We start from the raw sequence: 24,594 nt of genomic DNA, 5'->3' as shown, positions 1-24,594 counted from the left end.
TTGGCCTTTTGATAATAAAAAAATAAAATTTATAATGTAGCTTATTTTTTCCACTTTTTCAGTTATGGGTGGAGCTTTTGCATCTTGTTTTAAGATATCCTTTCTTATGCCAAGAACACTTAGTCTTTTAATCTTTAAAACTTTTATATTTAAGTTCCTAATGAATTTGACATTGATTTATTATTTGGTGCAAGACAAAGATTATGTCTGTGTGTCTGTGTGTCTGTGTGTGAATTAACTGCCTTGTTGAATTAATTGAAATGTCTATTTTTTCCCCCACTGATTTGTTCTGTAATATATCAAGGGTCAATAAATCGTTCCATGCTCTCTATTTTTTAACACTGGTTTACTTGCTATCCCTGCACCTACAGAATGCTGTCTTAATTACTATAGCATTCTAAGTTTCGTATCTGCCAAGGACTGTACTACATGCCAGAGACAGGTAGTGAACAAAAACAAAAAACTTCAAGGAACATAAACTTGCACAGAGGACATTGTCCCCAAACTAAAACAAAAACGAAAACAACAAGATAAGTAAAATGTACAGTGTACTTGCAAACAAAGTGGTTTAGCCTAAAATTAGTCAGAGCAGAAGGAATATAATGGTTGGATTGCATTAAAAATAGCTACATATAGTAAATACTGATTTCTAGTTGAATTTCTATTATGCATGGGAAAGAGCTTAACAATCTCATATTTGTTCAAGCAAAATGTATTGCCAAGGTGTATTGCCAATAAAGTAGCTCTAAAAGAGTGAAAATGGGAAAATATAATTTAACTATGAAAATTATACTTACGTAAGCACTGTGGTACTTCTCCACTCCAGGTACCATTCCCTACACAGGTCAAAACAGCAGGAAAGGATAGTTCATAGCCTGGAGAACAGATGTAGCTAATACTAAAGCCCCAGTCGAAATTTGTTCCTTCCAACCTTCCATTAGAGATCTGGGGAGGAGTTGGGCAGGTAACAGCTGCAATTATATTAAAAGCAATTAGACACAGCTGTTGAAATATCCTGAGCGTTAAAAAAAATAAATATCATTAGAAGCAGCATATGTGCTAATTTAACCTTTTGGAGGACAATATGGTGTGGCATGTTTTATTCTCCTGGTAGTATTCCTGAAACATCCCTGGAATTAATCCCTCTAGGATGCTACTACTTCTTGGCAACATGATGGCTACTGGTTGTCAGAGATTCTCTTAGAAAATAACAAGCTGCCTGACATTGAAGGGAAGGCAAATAGAGGGTGACCTTCTACTGATAAATTATTGGTTGCATTTAAAATTATTTTCCTGTGACCTTTAGACAGTCTGAAGAGCAGGGTGTTTGGTTATATACAGTGTCAGCATTGTAGCAAGGCATTTGGGAGTAATTCTGTGACATTTTTGAAAATACAGATCATGTAGCTCATTAAAATATAAAAACTGGTTCTACTAACCACTTAGATTCATACACTAAAACTTATTGTAGGGTTTTTAAAGGCATTATAAAAATTATAAACATTCTTTTTAGAAATATTTTAAGTTGTCCTCAAGTAAGGATGGGTTGGATAAGGTGACAGAGATGGAGGGAAAAAGGGGGGTGGTACCAATTACAAAATCTAAAAATGAGGAATGATTTTATTTTGATGATGAGTAACATATATAAATAACTTTTTGGAGTTTTATAACATTGTCATTATCAGAATCAATAATGTATGAAATAATTTCTAAAATATAAAATGTCTGTTCATGTATTTTCATATACTAGCTGTATAAACATAGTGATCCAATTAGGAAACTATGTAATCAGGAAGAAAAGGACACACATTGGAATTATTCTTTGTTTTAGATTATATCAGGGAGTATTACAGGGGCAATTCATAGGCATTTAGAGAGGAACCTGAATGAGAAATTTTGATAATTAAAATCAGTATTATTATAAAATAATATAAATTGTCTGATATTGCATCTACAGTATTCTACAAGTAATCAAAAATTAGCAAAAAATAGAAAATATTTCCAATGGAAAAACAAACAGCATAAAGTAGATATAATGTTTTGTTGAAATATTTTAAAATCCTATATATTATTATCTACATGGTTTAAAAATATAAAATACAGTACTCATTTTGGTATCAGAAGAAAAATGTGAAACACTACCCAAAAAACTATTTAAATTTATATATTAAATTTGCATATTAATAAAGGATATATTGAAGAAACGATTATCATACCTCTACAAGTTGGCATTACTCCACTCCATGTGCCATTAGTTGTACAAGTCCTGATTCTGGAACCATTCAATTCCATTGTATAGCCTGGCTGGCACATGTAAGAAACATTTTGTCCAACCACATAATCATCTCCGTATCTCAGTCCATTGGCTGGTATACCTGGGTCTCCACAACTGATTACTAGCAATATTGGATTAGAAGAGCAGATGGTTAATGTGGCATGTATTTAATGGAGAGGAATAGTAAGCATATGGCATACTCAATATATAAGTAGGGAAAATTAGTTATCATGTTCATTTTAATGATAAAACATAAGCGTATTTAAACCACACACTGGCAATTCCTGATTATAATCGGTTAGTTACTTATTACAGATTCTATACATATGGTTCAGAACCTGTCATTTAAACTCTGGAAAGGTGGGGTTAATATGCTATGATGTTGTAAGGAATTCTGATGTGGTAATAATCTCTTTTAACCTGAATCAAATGATCATGGAGAAGCCATCCTATAGAATCAGTATTTCTAACAAAATATTTACAATCTATATTCCTATATATGGCTACTGAAATCTCTAATTAATCAGGTTTGCTGGACTGAGAGCATATTTTCTGCACAGTGTCATTCAAATGGATATTACAATAGTTTTTAATTCAAACAATGCTAGGTACAAAAATAATTTTTATTAAACAAATTAAAGAATGAGTACATTAAAAATGTGAATTTTTCACCTACAAGGCAAGATACATAACTTGTGGGCCCAGTGAAATGTTAAAACGCCATAGCTAGGGATAGAGAAATCAGTTTCCTATTTCCATTCTCTCATTGCCAGCCCAAGTGAAAGGACAACCCCCAATAAATTTCAACCTCCATTCAGGAATGTGTTTGTTTCCTGGATTGGGGGTGAGTGAGAGGCCTCTTGTCAAGTGCTTGCTTAATATGCCCTGTTACTGCCAGTCCAGGACAGGATTAGCTGCTGCCCTGCTATGCCCCAAGACTCCATAAATACATCCACCCATGCTTGCACCCAGGACCCCACAAAGGAGTGGAGAGGACAAGGGTGCAATGCAAGCCTCCTTCTGCTGATGACATGATGGGCAAGCTGGGCAGAGGGCATCAGTGGCCCAGGACAGGGGTGGGAATGAGAAGGTCAGACAGGGCCAGGGGCACCAGGTGGTGGGGAGCTAAAGGCTTATAACCCATCCAGAAAGACAGAGAGAGAGGGAGGCAGACTGCACATGAGCAGAGCCTCCAAACCCTTAGCACATGCTCCACTGTCCTGGTGTACTTCAATTACAAAACACAAATTCAAAGATTAAATCATTAAGAATTTTGAGATAGCGATCACAGAGCTTTAAGCCCCAATATCAGGACTCTTTTGGGCACAAGTTTCTGTCAATTGTATTGGTTCATAAAGCTGGCTCAAATTATATATATATACACATAATATTGTCATTTATGATGCCACACAAAAACTTTCAAGACTTGACACAGCACAGAAAACAGAATTAAATTTAAATATGGCATTTGAGAACAGGGCATAGCAGAGATCATATATAAACCAATAAACCACTAGTTTTGAGGAACATGATTTAATAAGCATGTTGGCTAAACACATTGTGGAGGCTAAGGAAAAAAGGAAAAAAGAAAACACAAAAGGTTTCTTTTCCTTTTTTGGAGACAAAAAATGTGACATACTTGCTGCTTAGTATCTTTTTTTGCCTTTTGAAGTTTTTTTCATAAAAAGACAAATAATTTTACCAGGTAAATCTGGGCTATAGTGTCTCATTTTTATTTTTAATTAATATTTCCCAGTTTGGGGGAAGTCTAGGGTTAAAGACTAAAAATAGTTTAAGACATGGAAGACCCTAATGGCTATTAAATTACATTATATTTATTAAATTATATTAAACATTATGAATGTCAAGTTTTCTTCCATATTATTCTAATGTGTTGAGCCTAAGAAGTTTTAAGACCACGAATAATGACATTTAAAGAACAATATTCATGACACTCCACCAGCTAATCCTCAGAGCTCTCAATAGTTTTCTGAAATCACACTCACTGAGTGTTTCCATCTAACTCCTAATAAGTTTTGTATACAGGATAATTTTTGTTCTTTTAATTATTGATGAGGAAAATATTTTTAAGTTATACAACTGAGTTTTACAAATCCTGCTTATTTATCAAGAAGATGTCATTCCTTTTTGCAGTTTTAAAATTCGTAATCATATAGCAATGAGTTTAAGCCTTCAATTTATTTTGTTTTATTTTACTTTAAGTTATTTTATATTTTTAATCTATAGATTAAAAATTAAGAATGAGGAGAGTTAAAGAGAACAGCTATACATTGTTGTTTTCTGGACAGTGCTTTATAGATTGAATTAGAATTCTGGCAAGAAAGAACAACTAACCCAGTGGTAAGGCACATGAGTTGAGATGTAACCACCAAAAGAGAGGACAGAGGGTTTATTTTAGCACAGCACTGAGGAAGAGTTCTGCATATCTTGGCAGCATCATGAATGAAATGCCTGATAACAACAGCTTCAGAAGGATTTGTCTGGTGGCTTCTAATGAAGCAAGGGCCAGTCAAAGAGGCAGTTTCCAATAGCAACAGTCTTTGTAAAGAGCACCTGCTTCACAAGTCAGTTCATTCACCACCAGCTTGTTCTTAGCAACAAAAAGAGGCTTTCGTTTTTTTTTTTTCCTAGCAAATCCTTAAAATAGTAGCTCTTTAGGGCTTTACCCTAAAATTCAGTGACATCAGTGCGTAATAATAGGGTGCTGTTGCTTAATTCAAGAAAATCTTTCTTAAGGTCACCAGAATCCTTAATACACAGCACAAATGCACACACTGTGCGCGGGCACAACACACGCACACACCAATAACCTCCATGAAGACTGTTATTTTTAAAAAGATTAAAAAGACTCTCTTTTCTACACAGTTGTATGCTCTGAGCCTATTCTAGTGCATGAGTCACTGTAAGAGATTAAGTAAATATTTGTTTAAAGAATAAATGAGTGAACAATTGTGTATGGAATGGTTAAATAGCTCAAATTCTTAAAATCACATAAATTGTTTCAAAGGTTTGAATCTGGTTTCTCGGTAGCTCCTATCATTTGATGCCCACTTGGCATAATTTATGATAAATCTAAGTATGTAACTTCTGTACTAAATATAAAGAACAACTATGGTAATTCTAGTCAATTTATGCATTTCAAAACTTTCTCTTTTAACTTCTTAAACAAGCATGCATTTTAAATAAAATAGAATCACATTACCCACACTTATACAACAGAATTTATTTTTTACTCAATATCTAATGAATATTTTTACATGTTAATACATACCAATCCATGTAACTTGTTTTTAATGACACAATATTCCCTTACGTGGATATACATAGAATATGATTTATGTAACCTGTGACTGACATTTGAATTATTCCACTGTTTTCCTACTAGACACAATGCAGCAATGGACATCCTTGCTTGGCATTATTACACATGTGCTTTGCTGGGTTTCAAGTCCAGAACAGAGTTCTACTGTAGCAGAATGAAGTTCCAGAAAGTCAAATCATTTCCCTGGTAGCACTTCTGATTCTACACAATTTCCCAATGCCAAAGTTAGTTTCCTTCTTGTATCACAGTAAGGTAAGTTTTCTCAACCTTAACCCTGACACTATTGACTTTTGGGAACAATTAATTCTTGGCTGCTTTATGCAGTAAGGATGTTTAACACTGACCTCTATCTGCTAGATACCAAGAGCACACTCCACTCACCTGCACCATCAAAACCAAATACATCTCCAGACATTTGGCAAAATCACCCCTGTTTGAAAACCACTGCACTGAAGGATAGCTCTTCCTCCTTAAGAAGACTTAGATGACTTTTTAGCTTCACTTGCCCCAGTTTCATGCTGGAATAGTTCCCCTCTTTATCTTGTGTGAGACTAGCCCATCTCCTTGACCTATCTTCTACAAGAAAAAAAAATCTTCGAGAATTTGCAGGTTGGTAAAAAAAAAAAAAGACTGGGTAAGGACCAATGGCTGGTTATTTGGAACAAAGTCTTAGTTTCATTTATCCCTGGATATGATTAACTACACTGTCCTTGGCCCAAATGTCAAGACTTGCCTGATGTAGGGCACTGATCATGCTGGAAGCAGAAGTCCTGGTAGGTTACGAAAAATTCCAAGAAATAAATGAACATATATTTCTTTTTAGACCTGACAACCATTCCTTCCTTGACAAGCCCTGTCCTGGAACAGACTGCATCTTCTTCCAAAAACCCTATGTGCTCTCGGTACCAGAGGTGGTCTGCCGGTTAGACCTTGTGAAAGGCATGGGGATCCATACAGTTAATATCTTGAAGGATTTCTGTGCTGACCAAAAAAAAAAAAATGTTTATAGTGAGTATTTACTTGTGCTTAGTTTTTAGATCTTCTCTCTCAGTCTGAACATTACAGATGGGAACTTCACCAAATTTTGTTTATTTTTTACTGAGGATAGTCTGTTTACAATGTTGTGTCAGTTTCTGGTGTACAGCACAATGCTTCAGTCATACGTGAATATACAGATATTCATTTTTCATATTCTTTTTCACCATAAGCTACAACTAGATATTGAATATATTTCCTTGTGCTATACAGTATAAACTTGTTTATCTATTTTATATATAGCAGTCAGTATCTGCAAATCTCAAACTCCCAGTCAAATTTTAAGATCAGGATACTGTTATAAGCTTCCTAGTATTGTGGCTAGTTATCTTTCCTTTCCAGCTTGGTTTAGTTCTGTGGGTTTTTCTTAACATCTATAACTCCTCTGCCAAAGTGTTCAAGAGACTTGAATCCATGATATCTATCTTATCATATATGGTTTTACTCACCCACAAGAAAACTAGTTATTTTGGGGTAACTTAACACTCAGCACTGGCTGTGGGTCTGATAAGGACCTGTCTGGAGATGCAGAAGGATAGATGTAGAGAAGAGTGAAGAGTTTCTGCTTTTGAGGCATACTTCCAGAGAAAGATTTATTAAATGTGCAATTTCTCAGCTCATCTATAATCTGAAGCTGGTGAATATCAGCAGTTAGAATTTATGTGAGGAATATTTTTCCCTTTCCCCAGTATCTGTACTCAGATTAGATATGAGGAAGAAAAGTAGGGGCATCACCATTATTATTAACTTATGTTTATTCCAAAAATGTTTCCTGAAGTCATGAAAATGGACAAGGTAAATCACAGCAGACATATCTACATGTGATCAGACAGAAGTTTTTAAAGAACAGAAAAACTGTGTGTGTGTGTGTGTGTGTGTGTGTGTTTTGCTGCTGGGCAATCAAGCAAATAAAAGGTATATTTGCAAATCACCCCGGTGGGAAATTCTCAAAGGGCAAAAGTGCTTGAAATGCCAAAGCTACTTCACCACCTGTGAAATATTAGAGACCAGGGATTTACCTTACTGAACACTTTATTCTCAGTTCCTGGCAAAGTGCCCAATTATAGTAGGTCCTGAATAAATTATATTTTACTAACTGGATCCATAAGTCATCCAACTATAGTAAATACCCAGAGTTCTCTTACTTTTTCATTTATACTATATTTGAGATATAGCTCTATACTATAATAAGTTAAAAATTAAATAATATTCTAAAAATTGGATCACTCCTCTGATTATCACTATGCAGGAGGAACTGGTGGCCTAAGGATGGCTAGTCCAGGGGGAGTGCTGAAACACTTAAAGTGACCAAAATTTTGTTTTAAAGAAGTAGGAAAAATCCAAATAGAATTCAATTCTTTATATCTTACTTTTATCCAAGCATTGCAAATGGATAATTTATTCAACTATATTTTAATGCTTCTATTTTTTCTAAAGGGCTTTTATTAATTCTTCCCTATTCAAATCATCCTATATTGAAACATCTGTTATATCATCAGTCTTGTTGGTTTTATCTCTTTAAATTGATATTGTCCTGAATCTAGCAGATCCCCTCTTCTATTATTACATAAGTAATTCAGCAGTACTCCCCCTCATTTATTTGGACTCATCACACTGAAATATTTCATCTTTCAAGATTTGCAGATTTATTGTTGACTTATATTTGTACTGTATGTTTGAACGCTTGATCGTAAGATAAACAAAAAATTATTGATAAGATATATAGAGAAAACTGCAATTTTAAGTGGAAAATATTGTTGAGCAAAAACAAATTTTACAAGTGGTCATCTCATTAAAAAATGATATAACTGAAGAACTGAAATTGGTAAGTGCAGAAAAATTGGAAAAGTTGGAGAGGAATAGGCTATACATTAAAAGAACATTTCTATATGTCTTATAAGCAATGTCCTATATTTCTTTCATGTCAAATATATTTGACCATTGTAGTGTAAACAGGAAGCAAAGAAAACAGAAAGGAGACAAAATACAAAAAGAGAGAATGAAGTGAACCTGAGAACATTGCTTCCTGAGTCAAACAGACTTGGGTTTAAATCTTAGATCCTACATTTACTAGCTGTGTTATCATGGGAAAGAAAGTTGTATTTTTCTCTGTAAGGTATTATTTCTTCAAATATGAAATAAAAGCATAATAGTATATAGTTTATAGATTTCTTACGAGAACTAAGTGAGAGAATTTGTGTAAAGCACTTAACACAACTCCACAAATGGTAAATACTCAATGACAAATATTATTCATAATGAACAAAACTAATAACACTTTGAATGGAGAGAAAAAAAGGGCATGTTTTATATTATTAAGATGGGTTTTCCAAAAATTGGAATCAGGAATTTGGTTTGGAAATTTACTCCAATATTTTAATTTTTTTTCACACCTAATTTAATTCATTCTGAATTCATATTTAGGTCCTTGGATATAGGTAACTAGAAAAATAGTGCCTAGAAAAGGTATTAAATAAAAATTCACTAGAAATACATTTTATTTGAATTTAACATCTCTGGTATGTATAAGAAATAAATTCAGCAAATGGGAAATTTCATCCATTTAGATGGTAGGAATAACTGTTTAGTGATGAGCAGTCAATAAGTCAGTTAAATGATATGGTACCTCAGTATCCTGACCCATGCATGTAAATCTATGACACAAATCTTCCAGTTCCATAAATTACATGATTCTATCAATCATATATTTAAATTAACTTTCACTGAATATTAATGAGAAGGACTCTGAAACACTGGTTCTAGTTAACTGATCACTACATACAAAAGTTTTCAGTATGTTAGATTCTTTAATTACAGAAGTTTAATCTGTTTTAATTTCCACTGAAACTTCTCTCTGTATTCCTTTTTTGAGAATACTTTTATTTTTGCTTTTGGTTTGGTTTGCTACTGAGGTGTTAGCAATTTTTTTGCCTATAAAGTAAATCAACTGCTAAATTCTCAGTTTTTAGTTTAAGCAATTCATCATCTAAAAGTTAACGCTTGAAATATCTTAACACAATATTTCTCCTTGAAGAATTGACATAAAAAAGAGACTTTCATTATAATTTTGATATGTTATTTGCTACTTGTCTGTCTTGAATTGAATGTTTTATTACTTAGTTAAAAATTCCGAAGGAAAAACAAAGACAATTCAGTAAAAACAACAACAACAACAAAAGATGTAATTTTCAATCTCTAGAATTAGGGTATGTTTACTTGTTTATCTTTACTTTGTTAAAACTGGAAAACATCTTGAATAAAAGAGTTAGGTATTTATCCATGAATAAATGAAATTGCTATTCAATGTGGACAAAAGTGCCACTCAGCAGATTTCCTTTATGCTGAATATATTCATTATTTAAGTCTTTTACATAACTGTATATTGAAAACATACTATATATCGTAACCAAGTGCTATTTATAAAATTACAAGCCCTCTCTGCAAGTATTTTAAAACGGAGTGGAATGGTAATCATGCATACTAGTAGCTAAAATAAAATTCATATGAGATATTTAAGTCAGTCAATAACTATTTACTCAGTCACACTTAAGTTTCGGGTGCTGGGTTCCACCCAAGAGGATCGACGAGATAAAACAGCCCCGGTTACTACTGTCCTATGAAGTTTACAGTTTAGTGGTATAAGGAATTACCATAAAAGGGTTTTATAGTATAGAGAGATCAGTTTTAGCCAAAAAGGGACTTGAGGATGAACTGTCCTGAGAAGGCTGTTGCCAAATGTGTCATTAGAGCTAATATTTACAGGGTACTGGGTAAGAGTTTTAAAGGGTCAGATGAGGTGGTGCAGTATGGAAACATTACAGTATATTTCTTAATTGTTAGCTTACTCACTATTACAACATTGAGGCATTTTCAAAACAAGTGGGAGAACTTCTTCAAGGTGAAGAAAAAAGGAAGAATTGGCTCTCAATTTGAAACAACAAAAACAAGCAAACAAACAGAAAACCAGGTGTCTTCAGGAAGCAAAGCACAGTGATCCTTGAGTGACAGGAAACACTCCTATGAGTCCTATGATTGCCCTGTCTTACTGCCTTAAGAGAGTTTTCAGGCTAGGGAACAGAGAGAAGGACTTCATGCAGAGTCCAGCTGACTCCCTGTGTTGAAAAGATGGATCGGACTAGAGAGAAGAAAGTGGATAGACTTTGTGAGACAAAGTAAAAAAGAGAACATGCCCAGGGAGAGATCTCTGGAGACCTAGGGAGAAAACTCCTTGGGTATTCACCAAGTACTTACACAGCCATAGGATGACTGCTCAAGGTGGAGTAAATAACTACCCCAAAGATCAGAGGTAACAATATCTGGCACTGACATAGGGCCAGGAATATTAACTTATTACTGACTCAAACCAACAACTGGGAAATATTTTGCTATTACAGGTTTTGCTGATATGTTCTATTCAGTGCTTATTTCAACAACCTTTCAGCCATAGTTTGACTTCAGCTTCGAAGAGACATAATACACAAAGGGTATCTCAACAGCCCTGTCATCACACTCAATGTTTGCAGGCAAGATATTAACTACAACCGTCTTTCTCCAGAATCACAAATATGACATGGCATTCCTTTGATGACATCCTCCTCTGAGTTGATTCATTTCAGCCATTCATTCAGGAAATACAAATACTCACAAAGGAGCTAAGGGAAAAAAGGAAGGGGATGGATCATTGGCGCACACATAGTATAAGGCCTGTCTTCTCAGCAAATTTCTGGGAATTCTTAGGTCAGCCAAGAGCTACTCCACCAAAGATACTGTCAAGAACTGTTGTTTCTCAGCAGCATTAAAATAAGCTGAACACCTTTTTGGGTCCTGAAAGCAACATGTTCTTCACTTACCAATTTTACTTAAGCCCATTTATGTTTATATTTACAAATGGGCCTACTTTTAATGAGGGCCCCTATAGCAAAAGTATACTCTGTCCAAATTGCAATATACAAGGCACTCCCATTAGTCTCTCAAGAGCCTATTTCACTACAGAGGCTAAAGCACCTTCTCATGACTCCTCGAGTCTCTGAACACATCTTAAAACAGCTCTTCTTTTAAAACATTTCATGACTTACATAATGCCACTACAGTTCTTCTTAATAAATATAAGCAACCATGATTTTCCAATGGATATATTATTGCTGGTTAAATTTTATTTTATTGTATATATGTATTAGTTTGTGTAGAGAAATTAAAATAAATTAAAAAAAAAATCCCTCAAGTAGGTGGTTTCATTATGATATTGAATTTCTAAAACGGCATATTTTTTTAACATCTCAAGAGGGCAAATCAGCCACCAGGACTTCTTATAATAGAGAAAGAATCCATAAATAATCAGCCTTCTTTTTTAAAAACCAAGTCAGCTATCAATATGTGTAAGATTGGCAAAACAAAATCGATTTTTTTTTTGTGTTTTTACCTGCGATTACAGCTGCTAATACACTTCTATTCTTAACATACTGTAAAATTACATTTAATGCCTTGGCAAGCCAACTGATTCTTAAACTCACTGGTATATACTAGAACCATAACACTACTATCATCTTTTAATCTGAAAGACAACACAAATATTCAAAACCTTGCATGGCTTGATTAATTACAAAAACACACACATACATGTTTATATAGTCATAAATATTTATCACATAACTAGTGATGTTTCAAAATATTGAGAAGAAACTTACTTGTACAGTTAGGCAAAGTTCCAGACCATGTTCCATTGGCTGTGCATTGCCTAACTGAAGGTCCAGAAAGGATATATCCCTCCATGCAGGAATAAATGACTGAACTAGAAAATGTTGTGCCATCAATCCGAAAGACTTTTCCGTTGGCTGTTGTCCCTGGGTTACCACACTGAACAGCTATGAAACAAAATGATTAAGAGCATATATAGAAAGAGTCCTTTCACAAAAAAGTTAAGGACTAAATGATTGTTTCAGATTATCCAAAGGAGCTACAAAACCCCTCTTAAAAAAAGCATTGAATTATCTTTTATAAGTAGTTGAAATTCAAGATGAATTTATATTAATTTAATTAGTTTACTTACTGGGATGCAAGTCATATAATAGATTTAAAAAAAAAAATTTGTTAGTTGTTTTGGTAAAAACTTTGCACAGATAAGTAATTGCTGTGCATTGCCTTTGGGTACCACAAAATCTTTCAAACGATTTTAAGAGTCTCTGCCTAAAAAGCAAATCATGAAAAATTGGAAGATATGTAATAAGAATCAAAGGCTTATTGTCATTATACTTGTAAGAGAGCAGATATAAAACACACAATTTAAATATAAGCATCTATGTATGTTTTTATTTATAAAAGTATATAACTGATTTGCATTAAAACCTTATAATCTCTATTTCTGGACCAATATTTACAAAAAATAAACTGAGTAAAAACAAAGTAGCTTAATTCTAGGGATGATATTCTGTAAATTTTCAACACATCCTAAATAGGGGTTATGAACCAAAATACCTTATATAATCATTCTGCATTATGTTTAACTTTTTGCCGTCAATGGCATAAGTGCATTTTTAAAATATCTTAAAAGCACGCCTATGTCAAATGTAATACCTAATTTTGTTGTAATACAAAAAAATTTTTAATACTTTACAGAATATAAGGCCACCTGTATGAATATGAGTTGTAATTATAGTTTCAGAAAATACTACATGTATCCCTTGCTGCATCTTAAACATTTAATTTTGCCTATCCTTTGTAGTGATGCTTTATATTTGTACATGTGTGTATACATTTCACACATTACAATTAGGGCCTCTTTCTTTCACAAAGGTTAGTAACTGGATACTTTTCCATTTATATATATATATTCATAATTTACCTAACCAACCTCCTGCTGATAAACATGAAATTTAGGTTAGTTTACTTTCTCTATCATTTTTGGTTGTAATATACTCTAGGTTACATATACAACTATGTACATTAGTTCTGTTTTTAAGATAAATTTCTGAAAGTGGAATTTCTGGATAATTTTAATTTCTGAAAAAAAATCTTTTAGTTACCCAAGATAACAGAATACACACTTGTATCAATAGCATAAAAGTCTGCTTATTTTCACACATCCTCTCTAATACCACATGCCATCATTTTAAAAACCTTGTCAGTTTGTAAAAACATGCTCCACTCTTTAAATCTGTATTTTCGCATTTATGATATTAAGATATTTTAACACATTCATTTGCTATTTTAATTTTCACATGTGTTTTACCCATTGCATTCTAGGAAAGTTTTATATTTTATTGTTAATTACTAAAGAAATATAACATAACAAAACATTTGGAATAAAAAGAATAAAAAACTACAAATTTCACCATTCTGTCCCTATTATCATTTTTAGTGTAGTGACTTTTATTCTTTCTCTCATGTGAGTATCATTCCCCATGATTTTAATAGAGTACATAATTTTAAATCTTATTTTTTAGCTAAGTTTTATATGATTTACATTTTCTCATATTGCTTCATTCCCTTTATTCTAGTATTTTTATTGATTATACACTATTACATTATGTAAATGTACAACTGCTTATGTAATATGTTTCCTAGTGTTGTCAGATTGGTTCCCATTGTTGCTAGTTATAGTCAATTAGAAATAAAAATACTGCATTTTTATGCTATTGTGTTTCCCTTAATATTCTTATTTTCTTTAGGAAATAAATCCTCAAAAGTGAAGTTAATAAATTAGCTATATATATTCTATGAATATATATGCGTTTTAAACAAATTAATCTAAAATGTAACAAAATAACTCTAGAAATGTTTTAAAGTTCTACTTTGTTGTACGTACACTACAATTTCATATTAAATTGAAAAATGATGAAACAGGTGAAAAATGATGCTTTGATGTTTAGTTATGCAGACTTCTTTCTATAGTTTATAATTTTTTTGCTCTTCTGCATTTTCTGTTCATTTATTCTTTCCATACAACTACTAGAATCTAGTTTTTCTAAGTGATTTTTATGAGCTCCATTTTATGAGAAAATATAAATTCTATTATATTTGCTACAACTCCCAGTTCTGTTTTATCTGTAATGTGTATACTAACAAAATAAACACAGCATCAGGTTGCATTTCATCTAAAAATATTTTGCAGTTTAGCTGAACAACGGATTAGCTGAGCTATCACCCATATAATGTACAACATCATTACAAAGACTTGGCCTTTGAAAAAAACATTTGAGAAATAAAGTGAACAGTTTAGTATTACTTCCTGTCTTTTGCTCAGCAGTTTTGTTCCCCAACTCCTTTCCCTTTCTCCTTAGAAATTAAGTGGCAATTCCCTCTTAATTAAGATTATTAAATTTGGTCCAGTTAAAAAACAAAAGCTATCTTTCCTAGAATATGGATACTAATTTTAAACAAAATAGAAAGTTTCTGAAATATAGTTAATCAAAAAACAGTCAAGAAGATTTTACTGGGAATTGTTTTCTGTTTATAAAACTAATACATTTAGTGTAACATCAAGTAAGTTTCATACATACCTTTGCAAGTTTAGTTTTTGCACTAAAATAATCTCAGAAAGAATGATTTAAATTAAAAGGTTAATTTTCCTGCAATATTTCATTTTCTAGCCATCTTGTAAAGATGTAATTATGTTAACCGAGTGAGGACAATTAACAATTTTATTTAACATCTCAAATTTTAAGAATTCTAGTCACTACCAATATCTATAAATAAAAATCTCATTTATACTTAGGCATCTGTCTATATTTTTTCCATTTCTACAAATGTGAAAACTAAAACAGGTCGTGAGGTAACGTTGATGTAAGAACAACCTAATGTTTTCCTAATGGTGTCTACAATACAGAGCACTGTGATAAAGGGGGGGGATAAATATTTTTAATGAATACTTTTAACTTTTCCAATCTAGATATCTGCTGTAATGTGAACAATGTCTAGTGTATAAATGACTCATGAAAGATATTTTAAATCATTTAATAATTATTACCTACCATATTTCTCTTACAGGATAGGGTCAGCCATGGTTGAGGACATGGAGAACTAGGGGGAGCAACTTCACTAGCAGCACCCAACTGAACTTGATACACTCTCAGTACAATTAGTTTCCATTTGAGATTACCTTTGCATTCTGGCTGCCTTCCAGTCCAGCTGCCATTGACTAAACATGTTCTTTCTTCTGAGCCATGAAGAATATAACCAATATCACAGGCAAAACGTACAGAACTTTTGGTTCTGAAATCGCTTTCCTGTCTAGAGCCATGCCCGGGAGTACCTGGGTCCCCACATGTACCAGTAGCATCACCTGCAATTCAGTACAGTTCAGGTTAACTTATTTCAAAAAACATTTACTAAGTTTATGGCTTAGTCCATCACTCTTGTAGGCATATTTTTTGGTGCATGTTGTGTTTTAACACAACAAATTGACTGGGTAAAATCATAATTTATACGTCCATCTGACTCCAGTCATAAGAAAAAGCCTAAAGGAAAAAGAAAATAGTTGAAGAGTATAGTGTAATTTTCTGTATCAGTGATATCTGAAGACATTAAATAAGTTAAAAATATTTCATTAGTACTTCCAAAACCTAGTTCACAAGCAAGCTAATGGAAAATTTAAAATTGACAGTACTATGAGCTCAAATGAGAATGGATTTAGAAAACTAAAACTGAAGAAGTGGATTTGGTAATTTTCATCTTTCTTTCTGAATTAAAATCAGTTTCTGTTAAATTAGAACTATGATGTGCAGGAAATTGTAAATGTTAAAATAATTGTATTTCTAGTCTAAATTTTCACCCCCCTAATCTTCTCTGCCAATGACCACAGACCAAAGATGAATGAATTGCATACTTCTCATACATTAGAATATAAAAATAAATTGTAAACAAAGACTATAAATTCTGACTTAAGTTCTTAATAAGGATTTTGTTCATGGCTAAGTGTTTATGTTTTGATTATAGTGTTAAGGGTTTACTCAGTCCCTTTATCATTTCTTAAATAATTCTAATAAAAGTTGCCACAGTATTAGTATACATTAAGAGAGACAGAGACTGAAAGAGACAGAGATAGGGAGATACAGAGAAACAGAAAAACATAGGAAAAAAAGAAAGAGAAAGTTGAATACATGAGCATTGAAAGTGCTTTCTGTCTATCTAGATGCCTTTTTTGACATGCCCTGTGTATTTGGAATCCTCTATACCTCATCTGCATGTGATGTAACATTAACGACCATATAAAAACTTAAGGTCAGTGTTTCACTTTTAAATATATGTGTATACATTTTGTTGTTTTACAACTCAGTAGTAGTTTCCTAATCCATTTGTGTTTCTGTGTGTGTGTGTGAAAGAGAGAGACAGAGATTGAGCTTCTGTATTTATACATATTACCAGCTATCTGAGTGAGTTAACTGTAAGTTACACCAAGATAAGAGTTTTAATTCATTAAAGTCAGTTTTATAGTTACATTAAAAATAGCTTTCAAAATCTATAGATTAAATTTGAAGTCCTAGGCATTACTTCATAAGGATTAACCGCAATGACAAAGAAAACCTGAAACTAAGTAACCACTTAGCAACTTTTCCCCTAAAGGAAAAACGACATGAAACAACTTCTAATAAGTCATCAGTAAGATCCCCACAGAGATAAGATAATATAAAGATAATGGACGATACAGGCAGAAAAATCAGCACCAATATCTGGTCAGTGGGTAAAAATAAACAGAATAAATAGTATCAAATAGGGAAACATCACAGATCTTAAACTAAAATATCATTTTTAAAGAAAACCAGCTCAGAAAAGATTTATCAAATACTCTGTGAACAAATTATTAGTTAAAAACAGACAAAATTCACTTATTCTAAGATAACTCTATTGGGGATATAGAGACTCAAGAGTTACATGTTGCCTGTTAGTAACAAAGAAAGTTAGGATAGATAAATAGCATTCATAAAATTTGTTGGCTTAGTTTAATTTAAAATATTTAGGACTTTATTTTAAAATTATGCCATTAAATAATTGATTGCTTACAAAGTTCAGTTTACAAAGAACTGAACTCTAACAGGAAATCACTGAAATAACACTGCCTTCTGGGGAAAGTTGTATTTGGTATCTGCAAAAATGGAATAGCTACTTAAGCTTGAGTGATTAGCTATTTTAATGAATAATAACACTTCACAAGTAGCATCCTAAAACCACTTACATTAGATACAACACAGTTTAAAACATCTACATGATCAGTATTAATTTGTGCTCTAAATTTATATTACCTTAGGAATAATTGCAATAACGTGCAATGTTACAGCTTCTCTCATGAAATTTTTAAAAGAGAAATGTATTGTATCTCTTCAGATTGCTTTATCTATATATCCCTAATAATAATAATAATGTAATTTCCAACACACACTGTCCAACTTTCCAAGTGGTACCTGAACAATGAGGCTGTGATCCACTCCAATGGCCATTTAACTGGCAAGTTCTTGATGATTGGCCTAGAAGGGTACGCTTTCCTGTGCAGGAATAGTGAACAGTGGACCCAAAGGTATACTTCTCACCAGACAGGACTGCATTGGGAGGAACTCCAGGGTGTCCACAGTCAATCACTACAATACATAATTATTGAATATAAAATTTTTTTATATCTCCTATCGAACAACCTGCACAAACATTTTATGAAATAAATCAGAAGTAAATTATCTGCTCTAATACACACAATCTCCAGAAATCAAACATCTATGTGAAAGCTGACTTTTTAAAAATAAAGTGTAAGTTTTAGCTCTAGGCGTTATTCTGTTAGCCCACTCACCCTGAGCATGAGTTTAAAGGAACACTGTCAGTAAGCTTCAATGACTGAGTCAGTATAAGTCTGTATGTGTGGGGGTGGGGAGTATGTGGCACAGGCATATGTTCATGGGTTTGAAGCAGGAATGTGTCTGGGCCAGGATGTGCAAGTTAGGGAGAGTAGTGATGTGAATTCGCTAAATAAGGACATACAGAAATTAAAAGAGAAAAAACTTTGATGGTAAAAGAGATGAAATGAAGATGGATTTGTGACACACAATCTAGACTACACATAATGTTCTATTCCAGGCCATTAATGAATAAATTATGCTCTATAAAGAAAATACGCAGTAGCTTGTCAATCAAAACACAGCTAAGCATAGCAGAATCAGATGTTCATACATCAAGATTTCTCTTTATAAACTAGAGGTAGCTTAGGAATTTACTCTGTATCCCCTTTTAGTTGTAACTTGAAAAAATAATGAGTGCAATATGACTCTAGAGTATTAAATAGCCACAAGGGGACATAAACTTAATAAAACCCCTGAATACTTAGCACACTACCAGGGAGTGCCAGAGGAAATAAAGGAAAGGCAAAAAGTAGAGCTAAGGAAACCTGAAGAAGTTTATGCTTACATGTCCTACAAAAGATTAATGTTGTGGTCACACAAGCCTAAGTAAATGAATTACTTAAACCACTAGACTACTCAGTCCACAAAAAGGAACCAAATACATTTTAAGCAGAGGATCAACAATTGACTTGATAATCTGCATAGACTCTAAAATTGTACAGACACTGTACAAAGTTTTGTTTCTTTTGTTAGTTCATAGAGTAAATGAATGATGTCATAAATTTTTCAAAAAATCTTACCCCATGTAAATAAAGTGCCTCTAAATAAAACATAATCATAAAACACATTTATAATATAGCAATTTAGTATAATCAGAAATTACTTGCACAATGATTTCTTGATATACTACTCCTTCAATCTATAAAATTCTTCTCTTTCCTACCATGTCCAGGATTCATCAACTCTGAGATGTAACTATATCTGAGACCTAAAAATTGACTGAATTACACATGTTCACTTCTCTATGTCCTCATAATTTCCATTTATTTCTGTTAAATTATTTTCTCACTTTACATCATAATTATATGCATTTCTGCGGTAGTTTATTTTTATTTATATTCTACAACTTCAACACAATATATAACAAAATGCACTCAAATGCTAACTGACTTGAAAGATGATATGTATTAACACTGTATATATGAATGTGTCTGTAAATTATAAGTACTTAAAATCAATAAATTTTAAGAAACACTTTTGTCTAAATTCTTAAGTATTCTGAAGGCTTAGTAGCTGTTTATATTAAGACAATTTTGCCTTAAGTGAAATTTGAAATACCAGTGCAAAAAAAAATGTAGTTGCCTCTCATGGGATAGAATTATCATAGAGTATGAAATATATCTGCTTTTAATATTCTATCTGCACTATGACGGTTCAAAATCAAAGGATGATGAAGAAATACAAATCACATTAATATTTATAAATTAGGGCATTGAATTGGCAGAGTATAGAAAAGTGCAGTTTTGGAACAATAAAATGATACAATCAATATAATTCCTTCTGATACATAGTTCTAGATACTTTATAAAGACAATAATTGTCCATGTTGCTCCCGTGGCATTTTCTCGAGGAAGAGTTCACATTATCTACTTACTGATACATTCTGGTAAAGGTTTGTCCCATTGTCCATTAGGTTGGCATATCAAAACTGAAGATCCAAATAAGAAATATCCAGGATTGCAGTCATAGAATACCACTGTACCATAGGTGAAATTGCCATGTTCTATTTTACTTTCTCTTTTGGAGTTGGCTGGAATTCCAGGATCAGAACAGTTGACCACTAAACAAATGACAAATTTTGAAATTATATTTGGAATAATATACATATACCTATATAATTTCCATTAAAAACTTAGTTTCAAGGGTAAATTTAATCAAACCAACCAAGGATTCAAAGAATAAAATTAACATATGAACTATGTAGATAACGGAATGAAATTTGTGTGGCTGAAAATACTGGAAATAGGAAAACTTTCCTGCAAAATTGTTTTGAACAATAGCAACTCCATAAATACTATGAATGATAGCTTTCAAGCTGTAGTTAAACCATTAAATAATGGAGCTAAATGATAATTTGGTTGTATTTTATTGACAACATGAAGTATATTATACCTCTGCAAGTGGAAAAAACATAAAACAATTCTCTTTAATCTGTTTCTATGGAGAAAACAATAAATAATCCTTCAAGGCAGGTATCATGGTAATTCAGGCCACCAAAATTTTTTTCCAAAAATATGAAGAAAAATATTAAAAAAATAAGTTCCATTAATAATGAAGCAAACTGCAAGTACAAATGATCTCTATGACTTTATATGCAGCAATAAAATAGGTACAATACAATTAAGCAGCTGAAATAAAGTCTACCAGTTTTAACTTTAAAAAATTTAAAAATTAAGTAAAAAGAAAACACTACTAATGAGATGACATCAGTATGAAATCTTTTTGTTTTATTAGCTGAAAACTGTCTACTGCTCTACTCAAGTTGTTTCAAATGTCATCATCTGTGTTTATGCAGACACATTATTACTGTGCTATAAGCTGGAATATAGTTAGACTTTTACCTTTGCATACTGGTGGAGGATGGCTCCACTGTCTGTTGGCCTGGCACTGAGCCTTTGTTGGCCCTTGCATAAGATACCCAATATTGCAAGAGAATGTCACCACATCATTAAAGTTGAACCCATTTCCACTTGTTCTTCCATAAATTGGACTACCAGGGTGACCACAGCTCACAGCTAATAGCAATGGGGTGAGGTGGGGGACACAAAACAGAATATTTGGTTATCAATTATCACATAAAATTATACTTAATCATTTCAAACAATGTGAAAAGAAGGCCACTTTTATATGAAAATATTCTTAAAATAATTTTACTAATACAAAAGAGCAATTTAAAATGCCAAAATACTCTAATATAGTACAAGCATTATATTAGTAAGTAGATAATTACTTATAATTGTGATGATTTTATGCAAGTGGTACATAGATATTTTAAGTTCCAAGGTACCCTTTCACTCTGTTTCTTTTTAAGGAAGAATACTGAAATTCAAAGAAATCTGGGAATGATCGAAGTTCATGTCACTAGTTAATAGCAGAAAGGAATGAAACTGACCCAATTTTCCTTTTCTAGTTAAATTTAAGAACTAAAGATTCATGAAAGTAGTTTTTTGTATTTAATTTTAAAAGTTTCTTTTAGTATTGTTTATACAATCATTTTTATGAACAATAGATAAGCAAAAGTGTGCTTGAAGAATAGTTTAATGTGACTACATAATGTGGATAATTATAAAATAATGCATAATGCTGTATTAGAATTCTCCTTAATATTTTGAAATACCAATATTAACATTTCCTAAATCAATCAACCTTACTGGTATATTTTCTTCAATATTGATATTTGCTAATTTAGCACAGTTTTGTTTAGAAATAATGGTATCAATAAGATTAATTATCTAAGTCCTTCTAATGTTATAGTTCTTCTCTAGATTTTATGCAGTATTGGCTTTTTCCAAACATTATTTCTATAAGCTGTTTTATTGCATTATCTCATTTTATTAATCATAACAACTCCAGTAATACTGCTTCATAATTGGGCACAGTGAATGACCATAGTCACTGTTAGTATTTTCAGAATGACCCAACAGCAATTAATTTGCAGCTGTAGGTTAATGACAACCTACTCATTTGGAAATTTAACTGCATCTTATTCTTGTTTAAAATTGTCAATAAAGAAACCAGTTTTACTCCAAGAGCCAATTTCCATTTACAGTCTCAGTTATTAAGCAAGAAAAATAGTGATATTAGTTGGCTATGCTTTTATAAAAACGAAAGGCAAAAAAATCTAGGATAGACTCAAGCATCATATTGCTGTCTTAAAATAACTGGATGGTCTGTGTGTGTGCACACACATCTTATAAAAGCAATTTTGTTGACTATATGTTCTATATGATCCTAATAAATCTCATCATTCTAATGTATCTTCCATGAAACTAGAACTCCAATAAATTTCTGTTGATTGGATAAGAAACTGACAATAACGGAATTTATAAATACGGATATAATTAGCCACAAATTAAATATTTCCTGTGAAGCCACACTAAAAGCCCTATGCATTATTTCTCTGAAGCCTCCAAAATCTATATCTTTTGATCCTATAATCTTACAATTGCAACATATTTACAATGCCCATTCTCATTTTCTAACACAAATTTTAATATAAACATCAGTAATTGGTGATTGAAATTATTAGGAGAAAAAAGAAATATATGGATAATTTACTTTCTGGTGCAAAATAGGAGATTGTGATGTGAAACACTGTGTACTGCTGGGGATTTGCTGGAGTATGAAAAAAAAAACTAGAGTTATTATTCAATTGTAACCTTGTTTTTATAGTATAACTGTCACAATAAAAGCACAATAGGCAAATCCATATCATACATATAAGAAGAGATGCCTTAAAACCACAAATGTGCAGAGCAGGTATATTTAAAGAATAATAATAAAAAGGCATTATTTTAAAATTCATTTTATCTTTCATGTTTGAATTCATATCTAAATTAACTTAAAAATCAGATGGCTATTTGTTAAACTAGTGAGATCTTTCATTAAAACAATTCCAAAATTATGTATAGTAACATAACTTTGTATGAATTTGAAAATAGTGGAAATAGTGTTTCAAAATAAACTTTTAAATAATTTTAAGCATTTAATACAGTCATCTGTAATAAAATATAAAATAAAATATTCACTGTGTATATAATAATCTTGATGTATTTAAGAATACAATAGGTATGATGAATTTTCAAGCTAAAAAGGATCAAAATAATAAACACTGTTAACCATTCACTTGATACATAAGGGAATTAGGGCCCAGAGATATTAAATAATTTGCATTAGCTTACATAATTAGAAATGGAAATAAAGTGAGAACAATTGTTTTCCATGTCATGTCTGATGATTTTTCCCTACTACTCCATCAGGCTCTGCTTTTGATGCAACAGCTGTAGCAACATAATTATTAGCAAAAAAAATCTAAAGAATTTTCTACTATAAAAACTTTGTGTTATCACATCACAACACTGTTGATCCTACTGTACAGTGGTCTCAAGAAATTTAAATTCTTATAACTAAAAATTTAAGAACGTACCTTCTGTATATACCTATATTAAATACTAAAACAGCTGAATTTTAGTGTTTATTTCTTTTCTTTATGATAAAACATTCTAGTATTTTCTCCCACTTTCTTATTAGGTGGTTTTACATGCCTCTGAACACACCCCACCTTAAAGAGTAGTATGTCACAGTACTGAAAAAATGCAGTGAGAACTTAGTTCTTTAAATACATACACACACAGACACACATACATACCCATATATACATATGTGTGAGTTTGTCTATATAATCTTCTACCTTACCTAAGCAAATAATTGGTAATTTCATGTGAACAGAGGTCTCTGATTACTTTTGCTATGCTTACTTACGCACACAGGATGGGAGTTGACCAGACCAATTGTGATCCTGTTGACATATTCTCACTGAAGAACCAATCAGTCGAAAACCAGGATTACACTGATAAACAACTGTGTCTCTATATCCATAATTTTCTCCAATGACTTGACCATTCACAATAAGTTCCGGAATTCCACAGTGACCCGCTGAAATGGGTCAAAAATTTTTTTTCAATATTATGATTTAAGTTTTATTTGTGTATTTATATGCCTATATAGCATTACTAATCTTTAAATATTTACTTAGAAGCATGCCACAAATAATGTAAACATAATTATGTAAAATAAATATAACTGTAAGATACTTAGCAAAATCCCAAATATTTAGGAATTAAAAGAAAACGCTTCAGTTATGCTTGAGTCTAGGAGAAATTAGAAAATATTTCAATCTGTATAAAAATGAAAATACATCATATCAAAATTTGAGGAACACATGTAACGTAGTGTTTAGTGAGGAATTTTACAATGTTAAATACTTTGGTTAGAAAAGAGGAAAGATATTCAATGATGTAAGCAATATTCCACCATAAGAAAAAGGAAAGAGAGGAGCAAAATAA

General features: G+C 32.1%; 1 protein-coding gene across 1 annotated transcript in view; it reads right to left on the bottom strand.

The window, feature by feature from the left end:
* The window catches only part of CSMD3 (CUB and Sushi multiple domains 3), a 1,015,135-nt gene that overhangs the window by 36,763 nt on the left and 953,778 nt on the right, over positions 1-24,594 (bottom strand). The window contains 8 exon segments of the mRNA XM_032468125.1: positions 798-971; positions 2,217-2,396; positions 12,338-12,514; positions 15,748-15,930; positions 18,047-18,220; positions 20,124-20,309; positions 21,091-21,264; positions 24,011-24,184. Coding sequence (XP_032324016.1) covers positions 798-971; positions 2,217-2,396; positions 12,338-12,514; positions 15,748-15,930; positions 18,047-18,220; positions 20,124-20,309; positions 21,091-21,264; positions 24,011-24,184 — 1,422 coding nt within the window.

Source organism: Camelus ferus, chromosome 25 (assembly GCF_009834535.1).
Source record: "Camelus ferus isolate YT-003-E chromosome 25, BCGSAC_Cfer_1.0, whole genome shotgun sequence".
NCBI lineage: Eukaryota > Metazoa > Chordata > Mammalia > Artiodactyla > Camelidae > Camelus > Camelus ferus.
Note: the sequence above shows the minus strand (reverse complement) of the source record. Positions and strands in the feature narration are given on the sequence as shown.